We start from the raw sequence: 15,198 nt of genomic DNA, 5'->3' as shown, positions 1-15,198 counted from the left end.
AGTAAACAAAAGGCTCATCTTTACTCCTAAATATAAATGCATCAAGAGCGATTACAAGGGCCTCTGTAGTTTCAAATAATTAAATCCACTTTTGAGATGCCTAAGTAACTCAGAAGAAGATTAGGTATGCCCAGAAATAGGTCTCGATAAAACAGTACCCTTGTTATTCAACCTTCACCTCACTAATGAGGCGCAATAAAGCTTTAACATCTTGGGTTTCTATTTGCAGGGTGCTACGTATGAAGTTGACAGTTCTTTGAACTGAGCAAAGGCAGATTTGCCTGACAAGTTCCAGGCTGCAAAGGCACACCACGTGGTCCAACCACGAAATGCACCTACAGTAATTACAAGTGGGTCAAACGGATTCAATCAATCCTGCGTGAATACTAGGCGAAATCAGTGTAATGGGGGATTGGAGCAACCTAGGACTCCACAGTAAGGAAGTCAAAACCTCAACTGAAAGATGGGTCTTCATTCTGAACCATAGAAACAAGGACCACTTTAAATGGATTCAGGATAAAAAGTGCAGTGAACATTTAATTCCAACCTTTTGATCCAAAGCCTATCTATATGCATACAGAAAGTATGTACTCTAACAAGCTACAAAAATAACAGCCGTTAATAATTTCGCAGACTGCCCTGTGCTCATCACATTCCTTTTAGAGGTAGTGAAAGGTTAGGGTCCTCGAACAATAAATTCCACTAACACAATACTTTGTCTTTTATGCCTCTACTGCAGTCATGGTCCGTCTAAGCCCACTACGCTGAGTCCTCGGGTGCCAATTTAAGTTGGGCACCAAATACAAGGAAGGGAAAAACAATATATAGTGAGCATGCCAGACTCATTTGCGCGCAGCACCCTTAGCTCGCTGGAAACAAGCCAGCTGCAAGCTGACTGAAAGCCAAATATTTAAAGTAGCTGAAAACCAAATCAACTATATAAGTACATCTTTGTATTCTTAAGTTACTAATTAACTGCTAGGCACCAATTAGGGGAAGAAGGACGCAGAAAAATTGTGTTTCCTTGAGGAAAACAAATAGAGTTTTCTTTAAGAATTCATCACAAATGTTGCACTTCTAACAGAGTATGGCAAAACTTTGAAGCCAATCACCAAGACCGATGTGGACCTCGTAATGGAGCAGTTAATTAAAAACTGTCATAATAAAATAGTATGATGACCAAGTACGTTTTGGATCCATTTCTAAATAACTCTGCCCAAGGACCCTCATGAAGCCGCCAATTATCTATTGCCCAAATGGTACATCGTTTCCAGGTTAACTGACCACCTGCTATTATAGACCTAGGGGAATACCAGACCATGGGTCAGTTTGCAAACATGAAAAGTGAGCTGAAGTACCAGGGCCATGGGTTAGGACCTTTTGCAACGGTGACTCAAAGGCCGAGATGAACTGCCGTTTCCCAGCTACAGGTGAGAAATAATCCGGCACACCCCTACTTCCCCCTGTAGTATTCCACTCGCTGCTGCTGAAGTATCCACCACCGCAGCAATAAGTTAAAACAAAAGAAAATCGGGTACAGACACGGACGAGATCGAAGCCAAGCAGGTGAGGTATGAGAAAGAAGTGGTAGAGGCAAAAAATGCAAGCTATGAATGGGACCAAAAAAGACTGCCAGTGAGCGAGAAGGGACGTGATATACAAATAAAAATGCAATAAAACATTCATAGGCGGAACATTTTCCATGTAAGAGAACCGTTGAGGAGAAAGACGAATGAGTGAAAATGATTTACAAGATAACAAGGGCTGAGGCTAAAGTGGTACGGACAGTGGAAACAGTGAAAAGGGGATGAGGATGTATTAAATGTGCACGAAAAAAGGGAAACAGAATCTAGACATGGAATGTTGTACGAGTGAAAGGGAACAAGAAGTCAAATGACTGAGTAAAGAAATAAAATATTTAAAAACTGAAGCAAGTAGTAAATAGAGGAAGATTAAAAATTTACGAAAAGGGCAGAAACTAAGAACGTCACGCTAGTGATGAACTGAAAACGGTGGAAGAAAAACAAAAGGAATTAAAAAACACTACTACATAAAAGAAATCTGTATTATTGAATGGTGAGAAAACAGAAGCAATACGAGGTAAACAGGAAAGCAATGTCTCGAAAAACTGAAGATTCGGCCAGCAGACTTCTGCGTTCAAAAGCGTGCAAGAGCCCCGCTGGGTCTCTGCATGATGTCCGAGAAGCATGCAAAGTTCACCAGGATATCCCCAAGACCTCAGGGGATCGCACAGCATTTTAGAAATCTAACAGTTTACCAGCCACACTTGAGTGACTTACAATATTATCAGGTGATTACGAGACACGAAATAAAGAGACCAGTTTACTGGAAATTAAGGGAAACGAAAGGTTAACATTTTAGCATTTTACCCAAGAGACCCTTTGACTTTTGAAAAGTCCCTATTTAACTTTACAAGCGGTCATCTTATCGCGATCCACATACAAACGGGTGGTTCCAACAACCTTTGCATCCCAAAACAAGCGCGGCAGGCTGCCGTCAGCAGGGGTAGGCGCGCGCCTTGTGCGGCAGCAGGGGCAGGAGGGGGCTGTGCGATTCACTTGCGGGAGCGATAATTGCTACAATATGGCAGCGCTCGCTCCCGCAAGTAAATCGCCACACGTGCATGCTTTGCCATTGAAGACAATGGAACGCGTGCACGTTGTTGGCTGAAAAGCCAAAGCGATCGCAAAAGGTCTTTTTGCCTATGCAGCACATGCGTGCTGCGTAGGCGAGACCGAGAAATGGACAGCTTTAATTAAAATTAACTGAAAGTTATGTTAATCAGTGGGAAATGCACTACCAGACATTATAAAACCTCTATTAGTTAATGCACTGACCAACCCATGTACATTTAGCACTGAAGGCAGAAATCTATCTGTCAGCACAGACACCCACACGTGCGGCTGTGAAAGTTTTGCTGCAGACTACTGAAGCCAGTCACAGTTAGGCGTCTTGGAGGCCACTAAACTCCATCAGAGACAACTTCAAACTGTCAAAAGAGTCAGGCCAGCCCTCGAGTACCGGGGATGGAGGTTGTGAGATGCCTGCATACTGGGTCTCTCTGCTGAAGAAGGTTCTGGTCACCGGAGGAGGGAGGGGCGAGTTCTGCTCACATGCAATAAAACAGCTCTGTATCCTCAGGGGCCTGTCCTGGAGACTTTGATGCCACCTAGAAGTGATGCTGAACCAGTGACAATGTGGGGTTATGACCCTGAGATCCCCAGAAAATCATTTCTGTAGTTAGAAAAAAAAATCTGCGGTGGGGCGAGTGCAGGCATCGGGAGGGATTTTGAGCTGGGCATGAGGTTCAGGGGCAACAGTAGGGGGTGGGGGGACAACAGTCTAAACATTTTTCATGTGACTGTAACATACCCAAGCTTTGAGGGCACTTTGCCTAAATAGAGCTTCAGAAAATCTGATCAGATCACAGGCAAACTGTGACACTTTCTGATTACAGCCTCCATTCCTGATAGGAGGAGAGCTACGAAGGTCGAAAGTCTGCTGCAGTGATCTGTTTGTAACTTACATGACATACATAGATACCTGTATGGAGGTTTCGTTGGTTATTGCACCTGCTACCACATACAAAGTAAAGAGACACCTGCAGGTCCCCAGCTTCGATTCCAGTGTATTAGATCAGCAAAGGGGGTATTTTCTTCAGTAATCTGTTTGCAATGTGGCTGTCCCAGGCTCGAAAGCCAGTAGCTAGCTTGAAGTGTTGAAGAGAGAGAGAGAGAGAAAATGTGAGCAGTAGACTGCATGTGAGCATATATTGGTGTAAGGCAGTGTAGAGTCGATGGTTATTTTTATTGCATGTTCAGTAGTTGATATAGTTTAACTCCCTGGAGCAGGGGGATAACAGAACACCCTAACTTGAGGTGCTTAGCAAGAACCGAAGTGTGTGCATGGAGTCTGTGAAGAAGGTGCGAGGACTAGTAGTTAGTGGTGCATCACTGGTTTGTGCACTCATGTAAAGTTCGTTTTGATATTTTTCAACTTTCTTTAAGACACACACAGTCCGAAAAACAGGGAGAGAGATGTTTTAAAGCAGACTTTCACCTGCTAAAACCAGTATATTACCAAGGTGAGCCGGTTTCCAAAAGGAGTAAACACACAATGATAAAGTACCGGAGTACGGCAGCTGCGAGGCGAATAGGAGCTCATGGACTGCTACTACAGAGTGCTGGGGTGTCTCTTGGAATTTCTGCATGCATCCTGTGCAGTCCACGTGCAGGACATTCTGTGCCAGGGGAGTGTCACGGGATAACTGCCCAATTTGCAATGCTAGAATTCCTCCAGTTCCATCGTAGCTCGTAAATGCATACAATTATCACCAATGGCGTTAAGAGCACTAGTTGGAAATGTCACATTGCGTGCAATACGAGGCGCACACTCTATTAGCACACCGATGATGACTGACTCGGGACACTGGATTTTCAACATCTCTTCGTATTTACAAATATTATGTAATAGCATACAGAGGCTCACTGTTCACCACCTCAATCCTCATCCAATGCAAAAAGAGGGCAACTCTGATCAGGCACTTTGCAGGTAATGGATAGCAGCTTCTATCCCAATGTCTTATAAAGGAAATTATTACAAATCACCTATCCGCCTCACCACTTTTAAAATCCACTAGCCACCACTGTCAATACCATCTACGATGATATGAGGTCAAATAAACATATTGCTAATTTGATTTAATGCTAATGTGTGCCGGCGTTTAGATATTGAGCACGGGAATTCTTGTTTATGATCTGGTACAATTCTTTAATGCCAAATTTAGTACAATATTTGTTGCAGCATAGCTGAGCTCCACTTAAAGAACAGTCCCCTTCAAACTCCAAGTTAGCACGCTCTGTTTTCTCTTGTGGAATCTGAACTGGGGACTACCGTAATGCCATTATTTTGACTGAAATCCATTGAGCTCTCAACAGCATGTTTGCATTTATTCTTCCCTTTGTGACCAGAGAGGATAAAGTTAACAACATTCCTACGCCCCTGATGCCACAAGCTCACTTGGCATCAGCCTTGTAACATTAATGCCACCCTTTCTCCTCACCTCACTCTCATGTCGAGCCACCAACAGCAAGATATTTGTGTTTTCCTCTTGTGATAAAATAGAGACAGCTTCCTCACGGGTCTGCAAGTCCACCCCATTGATCTTAAGACAGAGAGACACCCGCTTGCTGAGACTGCCGCTTGTTTAGACTGACGTTTCAGTCTCCCAGCCAGTTACTTGCCAGAGGCCTCTAAAGCGTCTCCAGCTATCTGCCAGTCTTTCTGATTGGCTGTGAGCCCCAGAGTGCCCACAGCCTGTATTATGTACGCAATTTAATATCTACTTGTCCGTCGGAAAAAATATGCATGAAATCTTCTTGCCCATCATATATATCAACATGGTTCGGGCGCCGGGCAATATGATTTTCCTACTCCTGCTGGGGCCATGAGAATGCTCAGTTAGGTCCATCCAGAAGGAATACTATATATTATATTTTAGGGTAAGCTATAATCCACTTGCACACATCTACCTTCCCTACAAGAGTAGATAAGGATTCCTTTTGTCCAGATGGAATGCCATGATCCTCTGGACAATAACAGGCATGAAACATGTTGAACTCCATACTTTTCACACACATTAACTAAGAGCTTGAGAGGTTCATGACAACCTGCTCTTGCCCTACTTTTTAATCATAGTAAAGGAACCCAGTGAATAAAGAGTCTTTTGGGTCCATTTAGATATTTTTATTGATACACCATCTCTCCACTTCTACTCAGAAGTAACCACCACAACCCACCATTCAGATTGCCAAAATGAAAAGACTTCTGGCAAAGAGCTCCCCTGAGGGACCCATTGGGTATGACAGCGCCAGCCCAACAAGGATCTGCCTGATGATGAAGCATTGCCAATACTGCTCACACAATTTTGTCATAGAAGCAAAAAGTTGAGTTCATGATTCTCAACTTGAAAGACCACTCTTTCAGTCCTGCAATATGTCTCAAAAAATAAATTTATTTCTTTTCTACAAACAATTTTTGGGGGATTTTTTTCGTTTTGTTCTATCAACATAAAGCGTTCATGGATCACAATTTGAAACAATTCTATTAGTTCTTGGATAACGCTAAAAGGGAAATCTGAGTCTTTAGAAGAGAAAAGTGAATATATACAGTTTGGTGTGGAAAGGATCGTGTAGGCAGAGACAAAAGGGGGACAAACTACATATATTTAAAACACTTATTCATCAAACTAGCAAGGCATCACTCATCCCACACTTATTCATCAAACTAGCAAGGCATCAACACATACAAAGTAGTGGGGGAACGGAGAAGTATGTGAAAAAAGTGAAAGTCAAAAAACGTGGAAGGAACTGAATTGGTTGTCCTCATTACCAAGGCCCTCTCAAATATTTACAACTAGGGTGGGCCTAGGGAACTGAATTTCTCTTTTGAAAACCAAATAGTAGTCTAAATTGAATGCAATTAAATGAATCAAATGCAAAACATGCAGTCGTCAAGTCAATATGCACAAGTATGTCAATACAAGTAGGTCATACACAGGTATGTCAATACAAGTACTTTTTGATTCTATGACAAAATTGTGTGAGCAGTATTGGCAATTGTTTTGTTTTATATATAGATGTGGCGCTGCCTTACTGCGCTTAAGCCAAACCCTTTTTTCTTCTCAGGCTGATGATGAAGCATGGCACTCTCTAGGGTGTATGAGGGCCCTTGCTCCTAACAGAAGAAACCCCTTCGTGTTAGACCTAGACGCCCCTATTGGAACAGCATACTCTTTGTTCAGCTAGCTGCACATAGGGGCACGTATTCTGGCCCTTTCTCAAGCCCCGATCCCCCAGTTTCTTTGGCTTTGAGGTTTAGACTAAAACAGATACAACATTCTCTCCTTTATGAAAACATTAGTGAGTAAAATATCTCTGCCAATTAAGTCACTTGGCCAATACAAAAAACAATGTTCTCGTCTGGTTATTTTTTTATATTCAAGAATGCATATCTGTAAAGCCTAAGGTAATTGTACCTAATGGATAATGATTTGGAGTACACATCAAGTTTCAAAAGGGGATTCATTCCATACTATGCACTGTACACAAAGAAATACTAACATAAAGATCAAGGATATTGTACTCTAATGTAATGTGCTCAAACTCACCTCAATTGTGGGCAGAGTTTTGTTCTCATCTGTGCTACTGGCTCCAAGTATGCTGCCAGCGAATCGCCCCTCACACTCGTAGCGAAACCGCATTCCCCGTTGCTTTGGTTGCTCCTTTATATGCAACTTTGGTGTCTTCTTCTGAAGAAATTCCTCAAGTACATTGCTAGCATTCACAGCATGGTGCACCGTGGAAGCAGAGGGGTTATCGTGTGGGATCCACTGGCCATGACTAAGTGGTGCTGAACTCCGTGGAACAAGAGTTGGAGGAATTGAATTTGAAGTTGGGTTCAGGAGCGTCAAATTCTTTATCATTTTGTTGATATTGGTGACCGGATATTGAGCTGTATAATTACACATATCTGGAACATTTTGACCATTAGAGGACACTGTGAACTCGTTTTGTTGAATAGAAGGCCCAGGATTCGAGCATCTTGGCACAAGGAGACTGGTCTTTTCTGCTGCAACACTCCCTTGCACTCGGTGGCTCGTAGGAAGTTGATGTGCTTCTCTGGCCTCCTGTTTTATGAAGTTCTTCATCTCAGGAGTACAACTCTTGGTTGACAAGTTTTGGCCGGGTCTGGTATCTTCTTCAATGAACTCTGCAATGAGTTCTACAGAAAAAGAGAGGTAATGAAATTTCAATTTGCACCAAACTATCCACCATGATGCAAAGTAAAGCTAAGTTTTGCTCACCTCATAATAAACATTGTTTACTGATTTAACATAATCACAAATAGAATTCTAACCATGCAAGTATACTACCACAGAGACAGAAAAACCGTTATTGGCCAACTTATCCAGTTCAATGTTATTCACTTGACTCTACCACCCTTTGCACTCCCCTGTTTATCTCTTCTTTTATGGGTTCAATGCTCACCCTCCCAACACAGGAGCCAGGATGAACCAGTTACTTACCTTCAGTAACACATTTTCTGCTGTGTACTAGCCCAGCAGCAGATTATTCAATTTTACAATATCCACCAGGAGCAGACTAAATTCAGAGAATTTTTCAGCAATGCTCCATAGTTCCAAAGGTTGCATGGTGCAATTCCATGCTGGCTCTGTACCGCCCAAGAAATGATGGAGCAGAGTTGCTAATACATGTTGCCGCTGTGCGCAGACAGCAGTTCTTTTGCCTTTTTTCCTTTCCTTACCCTTCTGCATGAGTGTAAAATACAACTGTTGGTGAGAGCGTGCGGACCGTTAACTTGGAACCTCTTTAGATGTTAAAGAGATCACTCCACAGAATGGGGAAGTTGGGCTGCAGAGAGGAATAAGCGGTTAGATAGAGTATACATCACACAGAGGGTTACCAAAGGTAAAAAACTTATCTTCTGATTGATGCTTGTAACCGCAGATTTATCACTTTTAAAATAGACACAAAAACAGTAGGTGAAGGTTTACGGAAGAGTCCCAAATCAAAAAATCCTGAAGAACCAAGTGGGCAAAATGTATTTTCTGTCAGACCTGGCCATCAAGGCAATAGTGTTTTGTGAATGTATGAACCGACAGACATGTCACAGCGAAGTCAATGTCATGGGCAGTCACCCATCAAGCCAATATCATTGTAGCAGCCTTGGTGCTGGAGGAATGGGCCCTCAAAACTTCAAAGGGGCTGGTTCTTGGCCAGTGCATTGCAGTTCTTGATTCAGGTTACTATCCACCTCGACATGGTTCTCTTTGGCACAGCTTACTGTTTCTTCACTTACTGACAGCCACAATTGATGCTGGGCACACTGGGATTTCAAGCTCCATCGCAGGACAAGCATGTGCCTTCTGGAGTTGCTGACGAGGATGCATGAGGCAAAGAGATCAAGAACTTCAGAAACATCATTCCCAAGATCCAGGACTGAACTCACAACATCAGGATTATAGCTTGAATTTTCCAGACTCACAACGGAAAAAAGGCCTAGACCTTCACCATGTTTGGGATGGAAGCAATGAATGAAAGCCCCTGCGGAAATCAGGTACAACTTTGGCTAGTTTATAATGAAACCCAACAATGCTAAGAGTTCCACCATCATCCGGAGGTGGTCTACAAGTGACTACAGCGAGCTCTTTTCAACAAGTAGTACCTGACGTACAGAAATATAGCAAGGGTAGTGTCTGGAGATTGTGCGGACAGTGTAGTGTTTAAGGTATAGGGCATGGGCGTAGGAAGTGTGGGGGACGCGGGGGACATATCCCCCCCAGATTTTGGAGGGGGGGGCTAGGGGGACAAGGGTGGGGGGGACGAGGGGACAAAATAATTTCCCCTCTCCGTCAGCACTACCTAATGGCCCTGTACTTGACCTGTGACCTCACCTGCCTGCAGACAAAGAAACCCCCCGCCCTCTGCCCTTTCTTATTCTGCAGTAAGGCTTGGCCAGTCTGGGAAGGGCAGAGAAGGAAAAAAAACTCAGGACAGTGTCCGCTTCTCCTGCTCGGCTTCTGGTAGCTTCCCTCCTTCCCCCTCTCTCTCTCTCTCTTTATCCCTCCATCTTTCTGTCTCTGTCTCGCTTATCCTTAAGTGCTGATTTCAAAAAACAGCTGTTACATACTCTCTCTTGCCTCTCCTTTTCTTTATTTGTTCCCCCGTGAAATGGATCCAAAAACGAGCAAAACACTTTGGCTGGAAATTTCCTCATTTTCTCACAGGGTTCTATTTCAAAGTACAACCTTGGGACGGAGAGAAAAAAGTATAAAAATAAGAAAAATAATTAGATAACGAAATAAAGCAATACAGAGTGGTCAGCCGACAGTCCAGATTGTTTTACACCCATGCACCTTAGCACTGCTTTACAGAGTTTTCCAGTGAAGCGCTACTTTCTTTTTATCTTATTTCTTTGAACAACGTTGTTGGGAAGTGCACCATTCGTAAAGGGACTGCAATACCTGGTTGAGGGGTGGAGTGGAAAACGTTTAATATGAGCGTTTTCAACTGTTTTCATTAGTTTAGCCTATAAAATGTGTATCACAGCTCTGTGTTGAGGGATTTGGTCTTTTTAAAACCAAACTGCTTACATTTTGTAAGGATATAAGCATTGGACATTGAAACGGGTCCCTTCCTGGTCCTGTAGTCATGTCCTGGACTTTTCAGGCAAAATCACTCACTGATTTCGGAATAATGAGTTTAAAACCGTTAAGGTAACCATGATGTTCTTGCTTACATTTCACATGCTTTGCTCATCCTTGCATTCAGTGTTTGCTTTTTACAGGGTGTTGTTACTTTTTTTCAGACAGCATTTTCCTTTTGTCCAATGCATAATTTGAATTGAGTCTCAGCACAATTGGGTTGTAGCTGAAGGCAGTGCCAGTTTCTCCCAGTGGGGCAGTATGGTGTTCAGTAGGGGAGAGGATGTGGCACTCTGGCCAGAGCTGCCAAATTTGGAACTGGAGCACCATTTTCAGCCTTCACGACCAGTCCACCAGACCACACTCCTGACAGAGCTCATTCCGATGCTACACCTTAGAAGGCCTGATAGACCTTAGAAGCCCTGGTGTCTTAGCACCAGCAGGTGGACCCTAACCGTGGCAAGTGTGAGTTAACCTTGAAGGCCTGTCCACCACAAACCATGCAGTTCACCTCCAGACTTGCGAGCAGGCATACGAAGAAGCACACACTAGAGCAACAGTGACTCTGTCACTGAGGCCAGTCCACCTCGTCCATTGGTACCTCCATTGGACTTTCAGCACTAGTAGTGCAATTTACCTGGGGTTGGTAATGTTGGATTTGCATGCACATTAAACTTAGCGGTGATTATAAAGGTGGTAGGACTGCCACATCACCGCGTCGTTGACAGTCCCATCACCATTGATGACTGCATTACTGCCCGCCATATTACAATGGCGGGCGGTTCCCTGGCAGTCGGAGAGACCAATCGCCAAGCACACTTCTCCCTTCCATAGGGAAGGGAGATGGCTGGGATCCTTGTGTCTTGCAGAAAGGAGAGAAAAGGGTGTATCTGCTCTTCAGGAAGAATATACGATGCAGAAAGGGCCAGAATAGCCACTCTGGCATTTCCTTTGTGGGCTGCAAGCTAATGATGCTTAATTTAAGTTGGTGTCTGCAGGTGAGGCGTAAATGTATTCTTTGTTAGAGACCGGTACATTATTTAAACCATTAGACTGTAAAAACCGAACAAGAGAAAGGCATTAAGAGTTGTTGGCAGAAGGAGGAAGGGAAATATGGAAATAGAGAAAAAGGAGAAAGCAAAGATGAGAAAGAACCTGGAAGAGTGAGATAATGTGGAGGGAGAGTATGTTGGTGGATAAAGGAGGCATAAGATGAAATCAGATAGACAGCCTTGGTATTCAACAACCAAGTTCCGCCACGGATTCCCTCACTACCACCCTTTAATAGAGCTGCTTAGGTCTCCATAACCACTCTCGCAGATGCTTTTAATTAGATATATAGTGCAACTCATACCAGTGCAGGGTGTCAGCACTTTACATCATTCACACTACACAGAGGCAGTCAATCATAGGTGTGTAAATCTGTGTATAGGAAATGTTAAATAAAACTACAGGGTGTAGGAGTCACATGTCGTCCATACTTGTAGACAGTTTTGTTTAAGAGTGTTTGGTCAGGATGTTGAAAAGTGGGTTAATAGTAGGGGAAAATGTATATCTGTCCCCATCAATAAGGACACTACCTGAATATATAGCTCCGTACCGGTCCTCGAAAATTATTCTCATGCTTACTCCAAGGGTCTAAAATCTCCAAGATGGTCCTTGAAATGGACTTTAGTTACCACAATCCACTTGGACAAAACCCTTTCAAATTCACTGGTAGTTCTCCAGGCTGGAGATTCTTGGTGGTCCAGGTGTGCTCTGTTAACTTTCAGCTTGCAGGGAGTCCACCTTTTAGTTCTTTTGAAGCAAGGTAGTCCATAGGATTGTAATTCCAGATTGTGCAACAGGCACAATTTTCAGTCCAGGGCCTGGTTGGTTCAAATCAAACTCCTCAGCAGGGACCCTTCTTCTCCAAAGTTTAAAGCAGCGTCATCTGAGAGGCTTTGTCCCTTTCAGATACTTATTCCAAGTTGTCTGGGTCAAGAAGGAAGGCACTCCTGTCCAATGAGGTGCAGGGCGATGCTCCAGGTATGACCACATCCTCTAAAGTATGACATTATTTTCCCAAAGAGAGCACATTTTCTCCAAAATTCATCATGGCTGATTTTCCAGCAGAGGGAGCAGAACTAACTAAACCAGCCTACAGGATGGCTTAATCTACCTAGGTCCACTCCCCTTACATCTGGGAATTCCTCCTTAATCCCCCATCCGGCTGTAGGAGAGGTGTAAATGAAAGTGATTTTTCAAGCTTGTCTCCTTCACTTGAAGAGCATTGTTAACTACCCCTCCCCCTGGCTCTGGCATTCCTATGCACAGAAACCTCTACTCCCAGACAGGCCTCCTAACTCTAGGGGTCATTTATCACCTCTTCAAACAGCCAGTCCAATCCACTTACCTCTGGCAAATCAAGGCAGGGCACTAAAGGGCTGAATTGTGGCTCGCAGACAAGAAGACAAGAACGTCTTATAACTTCTTGTCTGTACATTTTAGAATAAATTCAACAATACCACATTGTTGCATTTATCATTAACATTCTTCCGAGTCCTTTAATCCTAGTTGTAGGGCTTTCATTTCTCCAGTTATTAATTAATAACCTCTTGCAACGTTAACCTATGGGCTGGGGATCTGCAATGGAAACATTAACTGGCCAATTTCTCCAATACCAGGGCCTATATAAGAATCCTCCTTATACCTACATGACCCCCCACCCCTAGAAAACATAGGAAAGACTTTAGGGGTTTTGATTATATCAAAATATTGCAGATCCTCACTTCACAGTGCTCCTAGCACACAAGCCGATTTTGGGAAGCACTATACTACAATGTAGGCAGTGAAATGTGCAATTTCACTAAACCCAGGGAATATAACACTCATTTTATAAGGGACCTCCTTGTAGATACCTGACCTCTAGCCCCTGGGACACCTAGGGGAACCGCTGGGGATACCTAATATGCCCCAACATTGTAGTTTATCAATTTGTAAGTGCCCCAAACCCAAAAGTCAAGATTGGGCACAATTTGCATTTTAAAAGCAGTCCTCCAACACGGGCCTGCTTTTAAACTGACCTCAGGCTACAGCAGTGCACACATGCAAGTGCAGGAAGGGCTGCTGGCCTCTAAACCACTATGCCCTAATATATACTAGGGACTTAAAGGTTGTTTCAATCCACATGCCCTATTATGTACTAGGGCCGTATAGGAGAGGTCATGTCAATCATGGAGGTACCCTAACCCATAGTGCACCCTATTGTATGTAAGTGTTTTTACTGTATTTGTAAGTGTCTCTTTCAACATAGCACTGGACCTGGGCCTGGTTAGTCAGAGGGGCCAGGGTCAGTCAGAGCGAGGTACCTCCAGCACAAGTAAGCAAAAAGTTGGGGAGTGCCAGGGCACAGATGGCTTTGCAACACTAGAGAAGCACAAACCCAGAATTTAAACATAACACCATGATTGTGGGTTCTCTTTAATAATCAGAATTGATTTCCATCTTAATGAACCCATTTACCAACCTTAGGATAATGAAAGACTAGGGAAAAATCATAACGTTCTAATCTATACCTTGCAGTTTTCATGCAGCTCTTTGATGACCGTTAATAGCTCACTGTTCAATGTTAGGATTTTAACTTATAAACTGCAAATAGCAAAAGAATCGCTCAGACAAAAGCAGTTACTCGCTGACCTATTTACATTATATGCATTTTGTGATCTGTGTGGTACGTGTTCTTTGCAGCAGGCATATTACCCCATTGTGGCTACCTTACTATGAGTCAAAACTTCCACTAGACTTAAACACCAGAGTTATCTTCACATTTTTATTGTTACCTGGAAATTGCTGGAGACCAGGGGCCTCATTTATGAGTAATGACGCATCGCTGCGTGAAAGCAGCGACGCGTCACTTCTCAGTACGCACTCCTTGCGACATTCCTGATGCGTCATATTTAATGTAGGACGCATCATGTCGCAAGGAGTTACAGATACGTCAGTATTTCTGACGTATCTGTAAGCGCAAAAGTGACGCATTGCTGGAGTGTGTCACAAAAGTGACGCAACTCCAGCAATGCGTCCTTTCACATGGGGCAAGCCCCATCTGAAAGGGCCTGCGTCAGTCTTACGCCTGGTGTGAGGCAGGCACAAGATTTTGACGCAACAGCGTCCTAAAAGTGACGCAGTGAAATCTCATAGATTTCACTGCGTCACTTCTACGACCCTTCCTTGCGTCAATACGCCCCCCTTGCATACGTTATACCTGGTGCAGGGGTTTACAAAGTGATGCATCTACCTAGATGTGTCACTTTGTAAATATGGCGCAATAAGGAGCATTTTTTATGCCACTGGTGCGTCACAAAAAGTGACGCACCGGCGGCATAAAAGTGACGCACAGCCTCATAAATTAGGCCCCTGGAACGCAGCAGCAGGTACTTTTCAAACCATAATGCACTTGCCAACACGACGCCCCACCCTGATCCAGCGACCTTTTTTGCTTGGTGCATGAAGATGCAAGCTTCATATACCTGTTTTTTTAACATTTAGTCTGATTACTATGTGAATGTAAATAACAATAAAGCATAATGCAAACTGTGACTACATACCTGCTTTTCTCAATATTTCACGTCAAAACTATGCAACTGTATTTGTTTAACGGGCGGTAATTTGTATAGGGTCAATGGAAAGTCCACAAGGTTGTCCCAGTCCCCCCCCAGAATTTAATGTTTCCTACGCCTCTGGTTTAGGGCAGTGGCTGGGGATTGTGCTGACAGTGTAGTGTTTAGGGTTTAGGGCAGTGTTGGGAGATTAGTGTTTAGGGCAGTGGCTGGGGATTGTGCTGACAGTGTAGTGTTTAGGGTTTAGGGAAGTGTAGGGTACTTTTTTATGCTTTTAGCGAGTGTGTGTTATGTAGGGGGTTATTTGGGGAAAAATGCGATGTTAAACTATGCGGGGTGTTTGTGTGCGTG

General features: G+C 43.5%; 1 protein-coding gene across 6 annotated transcripts in view; it reads right to left on the bottom strand.

Annotated features, from left to right (window-relative positions):
• Nucleotides 1–15,198, bottom strand: part of RELB (RELB proto-oncogene, NF-kB subunit) — an 851,517-nt gene that overhangs the window by 654,913 nt on the left and 181,406 nt on the right. For all 6 annotated transcript variants that reach the window (XM_086938449.1, XM_086938452.1, XM_086938450.1 and 3 more), the window contains one exon: nucleotides 7,190–7,803. In XM_086938449.1, coding sequence (XP_086794575.1) covers nucleotides 7,190–7,803 — 614 coding nt within the window. The remainder of the gene's footprint in view (nucleotides 1–7,189; nucleotides 7,804–15,198) is intronic.

Source organism: Lissotriton vulgaris, chromosome 9 (assembly GCF_964263255.1).
Source record: "Lissotriton vulgaris chromosome 9, aLisVul1.2, whole genome shotgun sequence".
NCBI classification, from domain to species: Eukaryota; Metazoa; Chordata; class Amphibia; order Caudata; family Salamandridae; genus Lissotriton; species Lissotriton vulgaris.
The sequence above is the reverse complement of the archived record's forward strand: the minus strand, read 5'-3'. Positions and strand labels throughout refer to the sequence as shown.